This window comes from Protopterus annectens, chromosome 10.part0, assembly GCF_019279795.1.
Source record: "Protopterus annectens isolate FY-2018-M chromosome 10.part0, PAN1.0, whole genome shotgun sequence".
Taxonomy (NCBI): Eukaryota; Metazoa; Chordata; order Ceratodontiformes; family Protopteridae; genus Protopterus; species Protopterus annectens.
Window position 1 is genome coordinate 704,375,225 of NC_056744.1, and position 20,676 is coordinate 704,395,900.

Sequence of the window (20,676 nt, forward strand, 5' to 3'; positions counted from 1 at the left end):
TCCGGGTCCTGTTTACCTGAGTTCTATTGCTTCGTGGTATATTTTTTGTTCTTTTGGATACAATTTCATTTATTTCCAGGGAGACATGTACCATCAGTTGGACGGGGTGGCAATGGGGTCTGCTTGTGCCCCAATATATGCCATTATCATAATGTTATACTGGGAATTGAAATATGTCTTTAAATCAGTGTTCCAACAAAATATAGTGAAATACTACAGGTTTTTGGACGACATATTTATTGTGTGGGATGGTAGTCACCAAAGTATGAATAAATTTATGGAGTTCTTGAACAACAGTATGGAATTTTTATGTTTCACTTTCGAGTGTAATAAGGATGGAATGCATTATTTGGATGTAAAGATAGATAAAGATTATGGTAAGTAGGAATATAGGTCCAATATTTACAGAAAAGAATGTCATTCAAACTCATATCTGCACTACCAGAGTGACCACCCCCATAAACTCAAAATAAATATAATAAAGGGACAAATGATTAGAGTGTCCAGAATGACGTCTAATTTTGAAGATTTTATAATAGAAGTGAACAAAATACAAGATATGTTCAGGGGACGGGGTTACCCAGATAAGATGATACACAACGTCAGAAAGGAAATTGTGAAAAAGCAAGATACACATTTTGGCCCACTGCTAACAGAAGAGAAGGAAAATTGTAGTTTAAGGGTGAGTACTGATGGTTTGACAAATAATATAAGTCAAAGTTGTAACACTATGAGTAATAGTGAGAATAGTGGGTTGGAACTGCCACGCATTGTCCTAACATATTATTCCGATTTTGGATGGTTAAAGAGATGTATTAACGGGGTATGGAACATGTTTAGTAGAATGCCAACTAGGTTGCATATTTTCCAGTACCCCTTAAAATACAGTCTCAGAAGGAATATGAACCAAAAAAGTTACACATATGGAGGGAGCACATTCAAAGGTGGGTACACATAAGTGTGGGAGATGTGCACAATGTCCTTTCATATTGGGTGAAAAAGAATTACACATTCCTGGTATTGGAATAAAATTGAAGAGTTACAGCTACAGTAGCTGTTATACTAAGGGGGTTGTTTATCTATCATACTGTAAAAGTTGTGGGGCACACTATGTGGGAAAAACAAAAAGGAGCTTGAGAACTAGAATATATGAACATATCAGGGATAGTAACATCAAAAATAAAAATAATGCTCTTTATAGACACTCTATAAAATGTACCAACATGGATATAAAAATTTGGGTACTGGAAGAGGTTAAACAGAGAGAGAGGGGTGGAGATTGGGAAACCTTTCTTTAATTTTGAGAAATGATATTGCAAATAAGGTTGGATTCATGCACCCACCCTGGAATGAATGACCATATTTCTGTTAAGCCAGCTTTAAAACTATTATCATTTAATCCAAAGAGAACATGATTGTTTAGTGGAGGTTATATACACATGTTATATATGTATTGTATTTTTATATATGTATTGTATTTTATTATATATATTATATATTGTATTATATATTGTATATTTTTAAATATATAGATACCTTCATTAGAACATGCAGATTGTATTTTTAGATACACAGATTACTAGTTCATTTTTGTGGATATGCTCAGAATAGAACATATACAGTCAGACTTGATAGTTCTTTAATTAATAGTAATAGTTAATTTGTATCTATTTATAATTATTTATTTAATTTTATACCATATATATTGTATATTTATGGTTGATGCATAGGAATTTTAAAAGGTTTAGTAATTGGAATAGTATTAAGTCATATTTGGTAGCGTGTACATGCTGTTTTTTGCTTATGCCATATCCGTCCGGCAGAATTGTGTTGTATAACTAAGTAGAAGAGTGATGTAATAATGAAGTGATTTATGACAACCAATGAAAAAGAATGTAACATTATTTAAATGTATTTGGAGAGTTTAACAGATGATTCTGATGAAGTCTCGGGACACGAGATGAAAGCGCACTAAATGTATGGAGTGTTATTTTATCAATTTTTTGTTTTACCAATAAAAGTTTTTACCATTCACCACAGTGGACGTTTTTGATCCAAATAGAGGAGAACAACCTTTATAGTTTAGGGCAGCGGCTGTGTGTTTAGTGATTCTGGTTTGGTGACTTCACCGTTTGACTTTGTGTTACTAGTCTACACATTGCTCACACCTCCTAAGCTGGCCTGTGCAATACTTAGCGTTGCTTACATTAGACTTTCATTATAATGCCTTTTTGGCATTGTGTTATTATTCATTACACCTTATATGTATGCCTGGTATCCATGATTAATGTATACATACACTCTGTGGGGTCCTTGTGTTTTATTGGGGACTTCAACAATCTATTACAATTACACCTTACTTCTGGGCTTACTGCTGTACTCCAGTTCACATATTTATGTTATGTAGTGGGTTATAGTACATATGACTGTATACTGATTCCTTTCACAGGTTAAGTTTGGTTATACTATGGTGAGGACTTGTTTGCTACTTCCTCATTCTTCTGTACTTCTGTGATGGCTTGGTGGATAACTACTGGGACTGTGGTGTATAGGGTCCTGGGTTCGAGACCTGCATGGCTGCTTATTTTGTTGATGGGCAGAACAAGGGCCGCTGGATGCAGAGTATTTAAGGCACTTTTGAGCAGTTGTAAGTGAGTTTGCATGATGGTAAGCGCTGCTAACCTGGCGTTACATCTGCTTACAGAGAGTTAGCTTGAGAATTGCTTAGCCAGTGTAGGCATTGCTTACCGCTGCACAAACAGAGTTACACTTGCTTACTAGTGCTTAAATATGCTTGCTACTGCTTATTGATGCTCAGACCTGCTTACTAGTGCCTTATTCATTATGACACTGATACCTCACATATGCATTTACTGCAGTACTCCATTTCATAAATATATGTTATTTAGTGGGTTATGCAACAAAAATATTGGTCATAACGTGCTTTGCCATGTAAAATTGGATGTGCTGCAGTGGGACTTGAACCGGTAATGCCTGCTCATAAGGCAAATGCTCTGCCCACTACACTATTGCTCTGCTGCTTTGTTTGCATATATCTTCCTTGTTATCCTCTTCAGCCTTTTAAGCTGCTTTAACCATAGCTAAGCGATGGGCACACCCGCGCACCTACGGTTAGCTGTAATAGGATGTTTAAAAAAAAAAAAGGTTTCTTCATTTTATTTCTATATTCTATTGCTGTTATACACAAGGGGGACTGTTGGTTGGGATATATGGTCACCTGTGAGCAGTCTCGCTTATTGCATTCCCCTTTCTGCTGTTCTACATTGCGGGGGCATGTTTATTCTGAGAGCTCTGCTCTCAGACACACCCCCTGCACTCTTACATGCTCCGTGTAAGCCTAGGAGCTCGGGCAACGTGCATCATTAATATGCATGGCGTGCTGCCGTCCTGCTCCTAAGCAGTCGCTTCCATGCAGGGCTAAGCTAGTCCTGCACGGAAGATTAGTAAATCTGGGGGATAATCTTGTAGCTCTCTGGTTTCACAATTCAAGTCATGGTGTTGCTCCTGAAATGAGAGTGAGACTGTAAGTACTGTTAAAACATAATCAAGTCTTTATGACATTTTTACACATTTTTATGGGCAAAAATACAAATAAATACTTTTTCCATATTCCTGGTGTAAAGCTGATAGACAAAACAGGTATTTTTTGAAACAAAGCTGAGCAAATTAGGGAATGCAGTATAGAATATTCATATGGCTAGATTTAGAGAGAAGTAGAGAAATTAAATTAGTCCACAGGAGATTAAATAGATACATAGCACTCTAGTGGTCAGAATATATGCTACAAGCATTAGGTATATAGAATGTTTCTGAGCTGGTTTAAATTAAGGTCCTCAACAGGTGAGGCCAGAAGAAAATAGGAAATGGGAGGAAAAGACAAAGCAAATATGAAGATGGCAGACAAAAAAACAGGAAGGAGGAGATGGAGTAAGACAAGGAGCAGTTAATTTTATTTTTATAAAAGACAATTGTATTATAGTTTTAGACAAGTTCCAAGTCTGATTCAAGTTCAGATGTTAGTATAAATAAAACACTATTGTTCTGGTTACATTTTGTGTTTAATATTTTGTCTGTTCAACTTGCATTTCAATGTTGGTATCCCAGAATTCAGTTGGAGTGGGTGGGGTCACATAATTATTTATGCAAAGTTTTATGTTAATCAACATACCATTTTTGGCCAATTGTACCTGCTTTTTATGGACCTTTGTCATTGATGATTCCTGGTTGAGCGGTAAAGTACTCAGTCATCAACCCCACATATCCAGTACTATCCTCTTCTGGCAGGTTAAAATCTCTTTGTACTTCTGCCCATAATATTAATCTCTCACCTGTTAATACCCACTCCCAGTACACTGGATTATTATGATGTCATCTCCAGATTGATGAGGCTGTTGGCGTTTTGTAGCAGCTCTAAAATATGTTATATGTATTTATATCTACTAAACCACCAGATACAACAGTATTATTTGCATGTGTATATATTTATAAATTAGGGCATGTTCTGGGGCCTGCTGAGGCTGAAATAATAGTGTAGACTGTCTGAGATTATAGATTAATATAACTGTGTACCCAGAAAGTCTGAGAAGATAAAGTACCTTTGATCATATTACCTAAGAGGTGTTACTTTGAAATCCAATTGTCTTGAGTATTCGAGAACTACCATAAATGAATGTTTACATTTGATATGTACTGTGATGGATAATATAAAATAATAATTTGTCAGTATGCATTTTGTTGATATTCCAGTAAACTTATTTAACTCATTCATCATACTTTACTGAGCACAGTGAATCATTTCATATTTTTATTTCCAGTTTGCAAAGCTAGCTTAGAACATTTTTAAATATTACACAGAAGAAAGAATATTAAATGTTATAGTTATCTTAAGAAACTAGACTAAGGAATTTTTATATAAATTATTGATAGGGACACTGATTTGCAGTTCTTAAAAATTAAATTCAGTTTCCTTGAGAGAGAAGAAATCTGATAATTATACCCATAATCCCTGGTCATTACCATTGTTCGATTATAATTTCTTAGTGCACACACACACACACATATATATATATATATATATATATATATATATATATATATATATATAGTTTACATTGAAAATGTCGTGGCTGACTTGTGCGATGCACAAATGTGTGAAAGTACATTTTCAAAAATACGTATTAGTGAAATCAAAAATGCCGAACCCACAACAGCAAATGCTAGTGTGCATTCACTGTTGTGAATTCGGCATTTTGAGTGGAGATCGCACTATAGTGGAGATCAGGAAATGTACTCCTTTCCCTCACTGTAGTGTGATCTCAGAGTTTGTATATATAAGTAGCAGGGGGTATGCGAGTGTGGGGGTGCAGGGGGACTTGCCTTCCTGCAAAATGTTCATAGGAAAAATCTGTAAGTGCAGGTAGTTTTGCTGAAAGTCGACATTCCTGAGTTGCTGTTTCCAGCATTTCAAGTCGGGTAAGTAAATAGTCGCAAAAGTGTGTTGCGACATTTTAAAGATAAATCTGTATATATATATATATATATATATATATATATATATATATATATATATATATATATATATATATATATATATATGATTTTAACAGATTTTAAGTGCAGAACACCAACAAGATAACATTATAATAAACTTCAAATATAACAAAAAAATTAAATTTATGCTGATGAACATTTTAGTGTAAAATGAGAGATTATTTTTTTTTTCTAATACTTTGGTAAATTAAACAACCAAGCAGACTATAAAGTACCTCAAACATGAACACAGATTTAATAGATTTAAGTGTTTTCATCCTATAACATTGTCTTACATGCAGCCTTTGGTAACTACTTTTTCCAGTACTCTGCCTGGATTCAGGGTTTTTAAATTTATTGTAATTTGAATACTTCAATAGACTGTCATGAACTAGAAGTGATAACAGACACACATTTGCTGTTTCAAGATGTATTGATCAAAAGATCAGTAGATAATATGGTATTTTTATCAAAAACAGCAGTAAATGTCAGTGGAATCAAATTCCATAATTTCATTTAGCATTCATTTTATTCATTAATCTAGATTAGTTTATGGGTTCTAAAAGGCATATGTCTGTCTTTAAGGCAGCCAAGTTTCTTGCTAACTATGAGTAATGAACTTCTCTAAAAACACATATTGTGAAATGCTTGAACATATAAATATGTCATTGGAAGGTGACATTACTATTAAGCCATTGTCAGTGATCCAGATGACTATATCCTTATCCCATCCTTTCATTGCCTCTGTTCAAAGCAACTTTTGTGATTCACTGTTGACTTAGATTTGACCAACACTACTTCACAGAATATATTTTATTGTTCTGTTAAGCATTGTGGGTGGCCACGGTGGTGCAGCAGTTAGCCTTGCTGCCTCACAGTAAGAGGTTCTCCAGTTCAATCCTCGGCTAGGGTGCCTTCTGTGCGGAGCCTACATGTCCTCCCTGTGACTGTGTGGGTTTCCTCCAGGTGGTCCAGTTTCCTCCCACATCCCAAAGACATGCTGTAGGTGGATTGGACACTCTAAACTGACCCTAGGTGTGTGTGTGTGTGTCTCTTCTGTGGAAGGTTGGGTGCCGGGCTGGCAACTCGACACCGTAAAACTCCACTGCCAATCATGAGCAGACAGGTGATCCACTGTGGTGACCCCTAACCGGGGAAAGCTGAAAGAAGAAGTTGTTCTGTTAAGCATTGTCCTTTTATCAGCTTTCCCATCTCTTTCTCCCTTTCCACTTTTTATTCACCCTCATTCCTCTCTTAGTCCTTATCCATATGTGAGTCATCAACAAAGCCACCATTTTAACAAATTTTTGTTAGGTTTATCAAAATATATGAAAACTACAGATAAAAATAAAAAAAAAAAAATAAAGAACTAATTAGATACAATTAAAAACATAAAACTGCACAGCATGCTGTAAGTTCTCAGTCCTTTTTTTCACAAATAAAAGTAAACTAATAAAGAAAGGTAGAACATTACCTATTGAGAATGGCACAAATGAATCCCGTTTCTTCAGCTTACCATTTTCATCCAGAAAGTGCTCTGGATTAAAAACATATGGTGTCTCCCACTCATTCGTGGCATACAAGACTGATGTCAAAGTGGGAATGACTATTGTGCCCTAAGAATGAAAAAATAAAAAACAAAGTTAAATCCCTTTTCTGTATATATTCTAAAATATTTTGGAATCTAAGGAAATAATTACTGAGTACAGAGGGTGACAGATATATTTAGAAAACCATTCTGAGGTAGCTGCATGTCAATTTAAGGTAAAGACAAAGGGGAACTAGAAAACAAAAGGTATGTGCTTACCATAATGATAAATCTGTTTTGTTTATTTCCATCTGGTTCAACCTGTGGGTTATCAGATTGGACTCACATCTGAGACTGGCCATTTTCAAAGACTTTTACCCCCAAGCTCTGTGTCCTCTACCCATAATACCTTCCTCACTACAGAGTTATCTCAGATCGAGTTTGTCCTAAAAAAAAATTCCATCTGTTAAGTCTAAGATCATAAACAGGACCCCAAAAGAAGGACAGGAAGAGAAATGCCTCAATAACTCAGTCATCCAGTGTCCAGGAGAAAAACAATACAGGAGGGGGCAAGGAGGGGAGGGATGGTCGAACCAGATGGAAACTGACAACATGGATCTGTTGTTATGGTAAATACATAACTTTCATAACCAACGTTGTCTTTTTCATCCAGTTATAACCTGTGGGACAGAGTCCTCAGCCAAATTTCACCCTAGAGAGTTCCTACAAGAGCACAATCTGCAATACGGAGTAACCAAAGGAGGCTATACACCTTGATTGAATGCCTATCTTGCAGTGAGACACAAAGGTGTGTGCACCCACTCAAGTTGCCGCAGCACAAATGGCATCCATAACCTCTCTCAAGAAGACAGCTGTGGAGGTATCCATAGCTCTAGTAGAGTGACTGTTTGGTTTACAAGGTAAAGCCATTCCTTTCAAACTATATCCTAATAAAATGCAATTAATAAGCCACTTAGTCTAGACTTAAGACACTGGCCTCTCCAGCCGGGCCTTTGAAAAAGAAACAAACAGCTGTTTAGATTTCTTGAAGGACCTGGCTCTATCTAAATAAAGCATGTTTATTTCAAACATTGGGAAAAATACTGGCAAGGGAATGGCTTAATTCAAGATGGTTTCCATTCTGAGAAACAATCTGTCTTTGTGAAAGACCAGATATGGAGGTTTTGAGGATAAAGTGTGCAGCTCTGAAACAAGCCTGGCTGAAATAACAGCCAACTGAAAAAGAGGCTTCCAAGATAACTTCAAGGAAACTGCCACTGAAGGCTCAAAAGAAGGTCCAGCAAGAACATGAAGCATAAAAGGTAAATCCCAAGGAGGCACAGGGTCCCATACAGGGGATTGAAGCAAGAAAGTTCCTCTGAGAAAGGCCTTTGAAATCTTCAAAGCTGTCACAGGCTTATTATCTCTACCAATGTGAAAGTTGGAAACAGTACCTAACTGCACCTTAATCATGGAATAACTAGATCCAGAATGGAACAGGTAAGCAAGGAAATCAAGGATAGCCTTCAAAGGAGAAGAAAAGGAATTCAGACCTTTAAAGGATGCTCAAAGAGCAAAACATTTCCACCTGCTAGTGTAGACGTTTGGAAGAGAACAAAATGTCCACCACTCTCTCTGAAACTTGGGATCTCTGTTCAATTGAAGAAACCTTGTGGTTAGTTTGAGAGTCTGGAGACTGAGCAGATCCAAGCCCACTGGGTGAGAAATCAGATCCAAAATGGGATCCAGCATCCAAAGAGGATTCCTCATAAGAGGCCACAGAAAAGGAAACTATACCTGCTAGAGCCAAAATGAAGCAATAAGGATCACAGTCACTTTCTGGAGAAACTTGATTATCAGAGGGATAGTAGGATAAGCATACAGGAGACCCAGGGGCCAAGCATACAGTAGAGCATCCCTTGGTGACATTCACTGAGGAGGAACTAAGGTATAATAACTGTTACACTTGGTGTTGGATGGAGTAGCAAACAGATTGCAATACTGAGAGCCCCAATGTCAGAAGATCTGAGCCACTACCTTTGGATTTAGGGATAACTCATTAGGAAGAAGGATGTTGTTGCTCAGACTGTCCTATAGGATGTTGGATTTCCCTGGGATGTGCATTGCTACCAGAAAGTGTTAAGATGAAATTACACATTGCCAAGTCTTCATGGCTTTCCAACAAAGAGAGTATGACCAGCTTCCCTCATGTTTGTTCAGGTACAAAACTACTGACAAATTGTCTGTCTGCCCTGAAATCACACCCTTTGGGAGAAAGTCCTGAAATGCCTGCAGTACAAGGAGGGCTGCTCTCATTTCCAATACATTGATTTGAAGACTGGCCTTGAGCAATGACCAAGTCCCTGGGACTGTATTCCCTCCAAAGCACTCCCCCACACCCTAGAAAGGAGGTGTCTATTGTGACCGTGCCCTGTTGTGGGGGAGGGAGAACAAATGGTCTTCTGGCTGACATCAGGGGAGACTCCAACCACCACTTGATGTGTCTTTGACAGACTTCCATCAGTATGAAGGGAAAATCCATGTAGTATTTCAAGTAGGACAACTGCATCACTAGTGTCCACTGCAGTACCTTCATATGGCAGCCATGTGACCTAAGAGTCTGAGAACCAGCAAAGTCATGGGCTTCCTGTGAGACAGTAATATAGTGGCCTGAGTATGAAGGGCAGACAGTCTGAGTGCCTGAAGTCTTGCACTCTGAGATACTGTGTTTAACTTACATCCTATGAACTCCAACGTCTAAAATGGCTGAAGGCTGAATAGTTCATAGTTATTCCAAGGAAAGACACAAGTGGAGTAACGAATTCCTGTTGCTGACTAAAGATGCCCTTGTTCATTCAGTGAGAAGCCAATCATCTAGGTAAGGAGAGTCCTGAAAACCTTCCAGTCTGAGCCAGGCTGCCACAACTGCCATGCACTTGATGAACACTCAAAGGGGGGGGGGTGATACAAAAGGGCAGCTTCCTGAACTGATATTGATTGGCTTTCAGCCATAAGTGCAGATACCTCCTAGGCCATCTCAATATCTTTATATCATGATAGGCATCCTTGAGATAGAGTAAGTCCAGTCATCATTACTCAAGAGGTAAAATGGAATGTACCATGATCTTCAGGAACTTGGTCTATTTTACAAAGGAATTTTTCTTGCTTAAATACAAACTTGGTCTGAGGTTCTTGTTGTTTTTTGGAACCAAAAAGAACTTGGAAGAGACCCCAGATCCACATTGGTCTGGTGGGACCTCTTGGCTGACTTGATTTGTTAACAGCTTTTGAACCTAGATAGCTGCATCCATTCTATGATGGGGTGACACATTCATAAAGTGCTTGGCATTTTCTTTTGGCAGAAATAAAATGGAATCCTCTAACCTCCAGATAAGACTTGGAACACCCATGCATCTGAGGTGATGGCACCCCAAGCTTCAGGGTGTAGCCCTTGCCTTACCGATGGCATCCATTCTGATTTCTCCTACTCCCTGGCATAAGGCGAGCTCTCTGCAGGATCATCCTGAAAAGACCACTGTACTTTTCATTTGCCTCCCTTCTGGTTCTTCAACAAGTTTCATTGAGGGGTGGCAAAACACAATCCAACAGGCAGCGTCTTTCTGTCTTGCCCGCTTCTGGTCAATGTGTCTTTAATCTTAGGCTCAAATAGTGAAGAGTCATCGAAAGGGGAATTATTCAAGGATGCCTTGAAGCAGTTTACAAAGTTGCACAACCTCATCCATGCATGGTGACACATGGCAAAGCCAGCACCTGCAGCTCAGGACATACCATTGTCTGCCTTGGACAGCAGACTTATGGACACACTAGAAACAGTCTATGTGGCATATGACCCCATGTGTGCCTGCATGCGGCATGTCAACCCCTACAGGAATGGGTTACAGCCCATGCACACACTGCCCTCCACATAGCAGTATCATGACAAGCCTGCTGAGGTCATTCAATGTGAAATACACCTTTGGGAGAGCTGTAGCTCAGTAATCCCCATGGTGCATCCCATAACTGCGTACTGCTGTAGTGATAAACTCGTTAGGTAGTAGTCCTAACCCCAGACTTGGCAACTGTGTGAGTTTGTGTGTGTGTCTCTCGGTCTCTGACTGTGTAGAGAGAAATGCTTTTTAGGCTACTCACACTCCATACAGTTCATATACACAACTTTGGTAAGGCTGCTGATGTCACTCACCTAGAAATACATTTCTGAGGAAATTATAGTCCAGTATTCTCCGTAGTGTGACCTGTAATTTTGTGCTTTTGTAGTGTGATAAAATTGTTAGGTAGGTGTTCTAACCCCAGACCTGGCAACTGTGTGTGTGTGTGTGTGTGTGTGTGTGTGTGTGTGTGTGTGTGTGTGTGTGTGTGTGTGTGTGTGTGTGTGTGTGTGTGCGTGTGTGCGTGTGTGTGGCAATGCTTTTTATGCCACTCACACCCCGTAGAATACATATACTCAACTTTGGCAAGGCTGCTAATGTCATTCACCTAGAAATACACCTCTGGGGAAATAATAGCCCAGTAATCTCTGTAGTGTGTCTATAACTGTGCACTGCTGTAGTGTGATAAAGTAGTTAGGTAGGTGTTCTAACCCCAGACTTGGCAATTTTGTGTGTGTGTGTGTGTGTGTGTGTGTGTGTGTGTGTGTGTGTGTGTGTGTGTGTGTGTGTGTGTGAGAATCTGTGTGTTTTTCTGTCTCTGTCTGTTTATGACTGAGTGATGAACAATGCTTTTTAGGTCACACACACTCCTTAGAATTTATATACCCAACGTTGGCAAGTCTGCTGTTGTCACTAACCTAGAAATACACCTCTGGGAAAGTCATAGCCCAGTAATGTCTGTAGCGCGTCCTGTAACTGTGTACTGCTGTAGTGTGATTTACAACTGTGGTAGGGTTCCATCACCACCCATGGCAGTTCTGGATGTTTTGCATGTGTTTCAGTCTCTGTGTATGGAGCAATGCATCATAGGTTACTCACTTGCAGTACAATTCAAATGCCCTACTTTGCCAATCCTGCAGATGTCATTCATTGTGAAATACAACTTTGGGGAGAAAGTTCCCTGTAATCCCTGTGGTGTGACCTATAACTGCTCCATGCTGTAGTGTGATATAGGCCTTGTTCAGGGTTTCTATACCCACACATGACAGTTGTGGATATTTTGTGTGTGTCTCACTGTCTGTGTAGGGAGCAATGCATTTTAGGCTAGTCACTCGCAGTACAGGCGAAAAGCCCTACATTGGTAAACCTGCTGATGTCATTGAGTGTGAAATACATCTTTGGAGAAGGATGTCTCTAGTAATCCCTGTGGTGTGTCCTGTAACAGCTGCAGTGTGATATAGGCCTTGGTCAGGGGTTCTATACCCACACATGACAGTTGCGGATGTTTTGTGTGTGTCTCACTGTCTGTGTAGGGAACACTGAATTTTAGGCTATTCACTCACAGTACAGGTGAAATGCCCTACTTTGTAATCCTGCTGATGTCAGTCACTGTGAAATACACCTTTGGGGAGCAAGTACTCCAGTAATGTCCATGGCACGTACTATAACTGCATAGTGCTGTAGTGTAATAAACTAGTTAGGTAGGGGTTCAACTCCCAGACAGTGTGTGTGTGTGTGTGTGTGTGTGTGTGTGTGTGTGTGTGTGTGTGTGTGTGTGTGTGTGTGTGTCCGTCCATCCTGTGGCAATTGCAGAAGGGTTTTTGCGCATTACTTTCATGGTGGCCCTACTATATATCACAATGTCGACCAGACAGGGATAACAGATGTAAATTACCTGGGAGGCTGGGGTGCAAAGCCATATCCATGCATGTGACATCAAGGCCAGCCAATCCAAATTAGCAACCCCACTATTACCCAGAGCACACACCCAACCCATGTGTCATACGCACACACATGCCTAGGCAACAGCCAATATGTGGTTAGTACACTGCATATTGGCCACTGATAGTAACTATGCAGTGATAGCAGTGAACTACTGAGGGCATGTCACCCTGCCCATCTGTCCAATATGCACGTACATGCAGACAGTACAACTCCACTATGTTCCCCAATGGACACCTGCACCACCAGTGGTGCCTTCACATGTGACTCACAATGGACATACCATGCCCGACAACATGCCCTGTATAGACAGATGACACTGACATCAGGGAATGCTGTTGGCATGGTATCAATGTAGGTGAAGGGAAAACCTGCTGCCCATTACCAGTTCCTGCCACAGGTGGGCAAGACTGGCACATCTGATGATAAATGGCCCAGACACCCCAGGTACAGTTCCATATGTCACTATACATGCATGTGGGAGGTGTGCATATCTCAGACACCATCCATGTCATGGATTAAGGAACACATACATGGCATGTGGTGTACAGCATTGGGCACACACAATAGTCACCCAGCTGACTGGATGGGGGATGCAATACCCACCTCTGTGGGCAAATGCAGTAACTACAGGCCTGGGCCGCAATGCAGACCATTGTCATGTGGCCTGATGCCATGGTATACCCATTGCCTACCCTTGTACAGCCTGCTGGCACAGTTTACAACCACACACCCATGTAGACATGCATCCATGCATGTCAGAACTGGCACCCTGTGTGTTCGTGTGTTGTATGGTGCGTATGTCCACATCCATGCTCACTACAACTCCCAGGGCATACTGAAGCATGCTGTCTGATGTCTGACATCTCCTCATACTCTTTGCCCATATGGCCTCCGTATGACCCATGTGGTGCATGTGATACCTGCACATTGATGTGTTGTGGCAATCCCACTACTGATGAGGTGCACTCATGGCCCTGCCAAGTGTGTCAATGTGTGTGCGTCCCTGTGTGAGTGTGCCTGTGTTGATGCTGGCACCTGTTCATGCAGACAGGCACATGTACGACACCTACCGTATATCTACCATATCCCTGTTGCAGATGTCACTCACCCTGACATATATGTTCTGAGTGCTCCACATCAGGTAACCTATGTGGTGCATCCAGTAACTGCATTGAACTGTGATAGCACTACATAGTTGCCGGGGGTTTGATACTCTGTGCTGGTAGGTGTGTGACACAAACATGCTTCAGTTTTACCCTCCCACCCACGACATGTATCTGCCTCTGTCTGCCTCCCCCACTCCCTCTCTAGTGGATGTGGAGACCCACACCTGCCTTGCGTAGGCAGCAGCATGTGTATTTTACGTGATGCTTATGATCAGCTGATGGCCACTACATGAATTGCAGCCCTCCCCTAGCTGATTGCATGTGGAACAGCTGTGCTAACGATCCCATAGCCAATTGCATGGAAACACACTTCAATACCTAGGAACATCATAGTGGTGTTGGGCCTTTGCAGTCACTGTGAGCAGGAACTAGATTTGATGTTTGGCAAACAGCATCCGAGATAACCAGCAGATAGTGGAAGCCATACAACTATATATTAATTCACTTGAGTCAAGACATCAATATACAAAAATTACAAACCAGTTTCGGCTTAAAATTCACTAAGCCTTCATTAGTGTAAAGATACAATAAAATATCACACATTTATATACTATGTCACAAGTCAATAAACCAATTAGAGGTGTTCATTTAATCCTGGGGCAAAAAGCTCTCCCAGTTTGATGATCCATGTTCTCTCGTTGGCATTCAGTAACTCATGCCATCTAGATGTGTTGTATTTCATACCCAAAATGTTGTCAATAATTATAAAATGAAAAGAGGCTGTTTGGTGGACTTCATTATGTTTATTTAAGCATTTGTATGTTTCTTATTTTTGATTTTACTGATATGTTCTGAAATCCTATATTTAAGTGCTCTAGACGTTTGGCCCACATAGAAAGCCGAGCACTGACAAGGGCCAGATATATAACCCAATCTGAGCTGCAATTCGCAAAGAGAGGAATGTCATAAACTATGCTGGTATTTGTACTAGTGAAGCTATTTATTTATATTTGTTGACCGGGAGTGTCCGACTGGATGTAGGTCCATTTTCAGTGGAGGCCCGGGGAGAAAAGCTCCACAGTTAAAATAAACAGACAGTAGTTACATTGGATTACATAGCGATTAACAATTTACATAGCAATTACTTACAACATATGCTACAGACTTCACAAATAGGTCCCATCATTGTCATTCCCTAATGCAACTCAAGTGGCTGGAGCTTCCTCAGCTACTACGTCTTCAACAAGCCACAGTAGCACATAAACTTTATTACTACCCTGAGAAAACACCGGCACTCCAGCTACTAATTCAGCCCCACAACTCCTCTAGAGCCCTAAGATCCAGCAGCCAAAACCTCATTCATGTAATCAGACATAAAAATGAAGCAGGAAAATCTCTCTTTGCCTGCACAATAGCCCAAAATTGGAACTCACTTCCAAGCCATATAACTACCACTTCTTCGAGTACCCAATTCAAACACCTCCTGAAATCCCATTATTCATACAGTTGGCTCTGCTCTTGCTACTCCCCAGGGTAAACAACTTTACACAGTTGCAAAGATTCTGCTTCTCTCTGACATTTTCCTTGCATAGCCCTACTGATATCCTTGCTTTTCATCCAAACTCAGCATCATTACAATAGGATAAAACATACTATCACCTGTTCACTACAATACTAAAATCTGTACCTGATATAGGCTATAATCTGTATCTGAGAAAGGTATAAACCTTATCAGAGAACTTCATATTCTCATCTTGGTCTTACTTCAATACCTATATTCTTGATGTGTGGTTATCAACATATGTACTATATTCTTGATGTGTGGTTATCAACACACATATATATATATATATATATATGTGTGTGTGTGTGTGTGTGTGTGTGTGTGTGTGTGTGTGTGTATCTATCTATGTCTCTATAAATGCTACTTTATTGTGAATGAGAATATAAATAAAAAAAAATTTCTTGTTAATTTTCTACTACTTATTACTTCCAACAAATGCATTATATACTGTGGAATTTTCATTTTTGTACTACTCTAAATAATGTAACACCTAAATTTGTTCTTAAAACTTGCTTAGAACTGTATAATTGCTAAGAGTGTAACATGGAGCTTTTCTCCCCGGGCCTCCGCTGAAAATGGACCTGCGTCCAGTCGGACCCTCCCGGTTAACAAATGCAAAATAAAATAAAATAAATAAAATATTTACAGATGAAGAACATAGTACATCAGTAGACAACTAGAATCTTTATCTGTGAAGTACATAACAGACATTAACAAATGTTACAATAAGAAGTTCCTGCTGTATAATAAGTACTAGGCTTATGAGCATCTGAGCTTGGTATAATCAAGGTAGTTAGTGGAGTGGAAAGAAAGGTAGTAGTTGGATGGGGTGGGTGATATTAGAGTGGGAGTTGCAAGGGCATAGCCAGCATGTTTTTAGGTGCACTTTTAGTAAAGTTTTGAAGTGGGTGCCTGATGGTATGGAGGTAATTGTGGGTGGGAGGGAGTTCCATAATTTGGCTATGGTGCAAGAGAATAGTGCTTCACCAGAAAAGTTATTGGCTTTAGTGATCTGCAAGTGATTTTTGTTGCTGGATCTTAGTGGTCTGGTGGTGCGATAGGGTTGGAGTAGATTCTGGAGGGATGAGACATTTAGTGGATGGTTTACTAGTTTGTGGGCAAGTGAGAGTTGATACCATTGAAGGAGGTGAGGGAGTTCAAGCCAGCCCAGTTCAGCAAGTGAGAGACAGTGGTGACTACGGTAGGATGCCCCTGTGGTGAATTTGGTGATTTGTTGTAGCAGGTCTCTAGCTTGTTTAGATCGCATTGCCTTAGGTTGGTATATATTGGAGAGGCATAAAGTAGGGTGGAGATAAGGTAGGAATTTGCTATTGAAATCTTTGCTGCTTTGGTGAGATGTTGCTTATTTCTGTATAACGCTCCTAGTTTTTTGTGGACTTTTTTTATGTTCATGGATATGTGAATGTCAAATTTTAGTTAATTGTCTATTTCCACTCCTAGCAATTTGGTGTGTTCAGTTGGGTATATAGTGGTGTTATCTTTTGCTGTGATGTTAAAGTGAGAGTTGTTTTGAGTATGTTTGGTGGGTTGGAAGATGAGTAGTTTAGTTTTGTTTGGGTTGAGTATTAATTGGGCATCGGATAACCAAGTTTCAACAGAGGAAAAGGCTTCCTGTGTGACTTTTTGCAGTTTGGGTAGGGACTGGGCTGAGCAGATGATGGTCGAGTCATCTGCCTATTATATGAGTGTGCCATGTTTGGTGGCAGAGGCTAGATTATTGGTGAAAACAGAGAGAGTAGGGGTCCAAGGATGGATCCTTGGGGAACCCCTATGGAGACAGGTAGTTGGGGAGATATGTCATTCTGCCATACAACGGATTGTTGGCGGTCAGACAGGTAACTCTGAAACCAGTTGGTGACTGATTGTGAGAAGGATAGGTTATTGAGGACAGAGATAAGTTGTTTGTATGGGACCCTGTCAAATGCTTTAGATAGGTCAAGGAAAGTAGCAGAGGAGAGATAGCCATTGTTTTTATGCTGAAGGATAGTGTTAGTAAAGGAGAGTAAGACATTGGTGGTGCTATGGTTTGGTCAGAAACCATGCTGAGTATTGGAAAGGAGGTTGTTAGTAAGGAGGTAGTCTGAGACCTGAGAGTGTATGCATCTCTCTAGTATTTTAGAGAGTGGAGAGATAATAGCTATGGGGCAGTAATTGGTTAGTTCTGTGGAGGGTCCGCCTTTGTGGAGGGGAATTATATGTGATACTTTCCACAGTGTGGGAACGTAACTTTCTGACAGAGATTGGTTAATCAAGATGGATACTGGGTAGGCCAGAGCATCAGCTGCGATTTGTTAGTATTCACTTGGGAGGTTGTCTGCTGCTAATTTGGTGGGCTTAAGTTTAGTTAAGAGTTTTTTTATGTTGGAGGTAGGCACAGGAGAATAAGAGAAGGCAGTGGGGAGATTACTAGTTGAAGGTGTGGGTTGGAGGGGAGGGGGTTTGTGTTTTTTAGCTAGTGATAGTATGGTTTGTGTGGTGTGTGTGTTGAATGAGGTAGCAATATTTTCTGAAGAGTGAGGGATGTTAGGACGAGGGGTACTGACTTTACCTGGGTGGAGGATGGAGTTTATGGAGGACCAGAATTGTTTGGGGCTGTGTTGGGAGGAGTCTAGGGCAGACTAGTAGTATTGGAATTTGTCCTGTTTTATTAGCTTTTTGACTCTATTGTGTAGTTCTAGGAATTTCTGTCTAGTTGAGGGGGTTTTGGTTTTGCGCCAGTGCTCCCAAGCTTTATCCCTGTTTTTCATGTCTGACTTAGTGGTTTTCTGCAGCCATGGGAAGGGTTGTTCTTTGATTCTGGAAAGTCTTATAGGGGCATGGTAATTAAGGATGCTCAGGAAGGTAGTATTAAAAAATTCAACTGCATCATCAAGACTGAGGTACTTTAGAGGATGACAGTTACATTCTTTGAGGGATGAGATGAATGTGAGTGGGTTAAAGTTTAGTTTTTTACGTATTTGACTGTAGATGACAGGTTTAGCTTGGTATAGGTATTTTTTTAGTAGGAATGTTGGGGAGTGATCACTGAGGCTATCTGATAAGCAGCCTGTTATATATGACTGGGGGCTCTTGCTGCCTAGTATCTAATCCAGGGTAATGTGCTTGCTGGAGTTTTTATTTATCCTGGTTGGCGACTGGGCTAGTTGGTTGAAGCCAAGAAGGTTTACATGATGGTTTGGATGGTTGCCAGAACAGGATTGCCAGTCAATATTGAAATCACCTAAAATGATAGTTTCTTGGGGGAGATGGTGGGTAGACCAGCTGAGGAGGTTTGCTAGTGCAGGGATGTTTTGGCCAGGTGGGAAGTAGCATCCAATTATGTTGATGGTTTTGTTTTGGTTTATTTTGAGGTTGGTATATATTATTTCTTCATTGCCTATTTGTGGAGCTGATGATTTTAAGATCTGGATGTTTAGATGCTGTTTAAATATTATAGCTACACCACCTCCTTTCTTGTTTAGCCAGTCTACTCTTAGTATGCCATAAACTGTAGGGAGTATTTGCTGACTGTAATGTGATTAGCTATTAGTTTTTAATATTCTACTACAATGTGTACAGTGACCACATGGGTGACATCCTGTAGCAATTTGTCACTAGGTTGATATCCTCCTTGTTTATAATGGTTAAAGATGGACACCAAGTTCCTCTCATTCTTAAAGGAAAATAGGCAATCTGCTCCCAATAATTCCGAGAGCCTATTATCTGCCTTAAGGATGTTCCAATTGGATTGTACACTATCGATAAGTGCCTCAATATTTCTACCATAATTAGTCACTAATCTAGGATAACCAGTACTTCTACCTTGTGTGTCATGATATTGTAGGAGTGCTGCCCTGTCCATACTACTGACAGCATTCCTGGCCTGCATAATATGTCCTGGTTTATAGCCCCTCTCCCTGAATCTCTTGGTCAAGTCATCCCTGTAGTGCATATAGGTGTTGTCTTGTGAGCATATTCATTTTACCCTCATATATTATGACTTAGAGATTAAGGGATGCACATCCAACCCTACAGATATAGTTTTAGATGTCCAAATATTAGTTTGATGGAGTTTGTGGAATATTTAAATGAAAACAAATGGAGAATCGAATGTACAGTTAACTACCATAAAAATAATATCACTTTTTTGGATGTAATGGTAAGCAGGGCTTCAGATAATACTCTGACAATGGAAGTCTACCATAAATTCCCTGCGTATAATTACCTTCTCCATGCCTCCAGCTTTCACCCCCCCATATATGCAGAAACATTCCTAAATTCCTGGTGTTGCTGGCATACATTCACGTGGCCATCGCAACCATCCTGCCCAGTCCTGACGCATGGACATGACATTGTGGATGAGATCCAGTGTCTTATCCCACTGTCTATCCATGACCTTGGTGTAATTATGGATAGCACCTGCTAGGTCATGGATGCTGTCAGTTACAGAGGTGTGATGAGCCCTCTGCACCCTTAGACCCTGCCTGATGTACCATTCCATTTATGCCTGTGCCTGCATGACAGTCTGGAACATGCGTGTTGTTGAAATAGATGTGGCATGTCTGCCAGGGGCATGATGACCAGCAGTGTTCCGATGAGCACCCCTAAACATCTGCCTATGTGATACCCCACCAGACATCTGGCTATGGCTGCTGTGTCCTGACACATGTGCCATAGATACCACACTGTCCTGGCCAATGCCAACCGTAGGCTGTCCCTCAGCTAAGACCAGTGGTGATGAGGTATGTAGAGGCAGTGTGACTGTGTGCTTGGATGGGGTGTATATGTGTGGGTTGTCAATTGGTGGCCCAGTGGCAGCTCCTGATGACCATTCCTCTGCCTCAACACACCTTTCCTCATGGTCACTGTCTGTATCAGTGACATCAGATTCCCTGCATGGGGGACCCAGCCCCACCTCATCACCTGTGAGGGGAAAACAGGGAACAGACTGTAAGACCTGTACAACACCGCTATACACACACACACACACACACACACACACACACACACACACACACACACGTGTGTGCAGACATGGTCACACACACACACACATGCAATCAACATACATGGCAACCCATGCACTCTACCAGACAG

At 40.5% G+C, this 20,676-nt stretch overlaps 1 protein-coding gene across 1 annotated transcript in view; it reads right to left on the reverse strand.

Annotated features, from left to right (window-relative positions):
- Positions 1-20,676, reverse strand: part of LOC122814195 (cytochrome P450 2J2) — a 441,925-nt gene that overhangs the window by 37,184 nt on the left and 384,065 nt on the right. Inside the window, exon 10 of the mRNA XM_044086801.1 lies at positions 7,025-7,166. Coding sequence (XP_043942736.1) covers positions 7,025-7,166 — 142 coding nt within the window. The remainder of the gene's footprint in view (positions 1-7,024; positions 7,167-20,676) is intronic.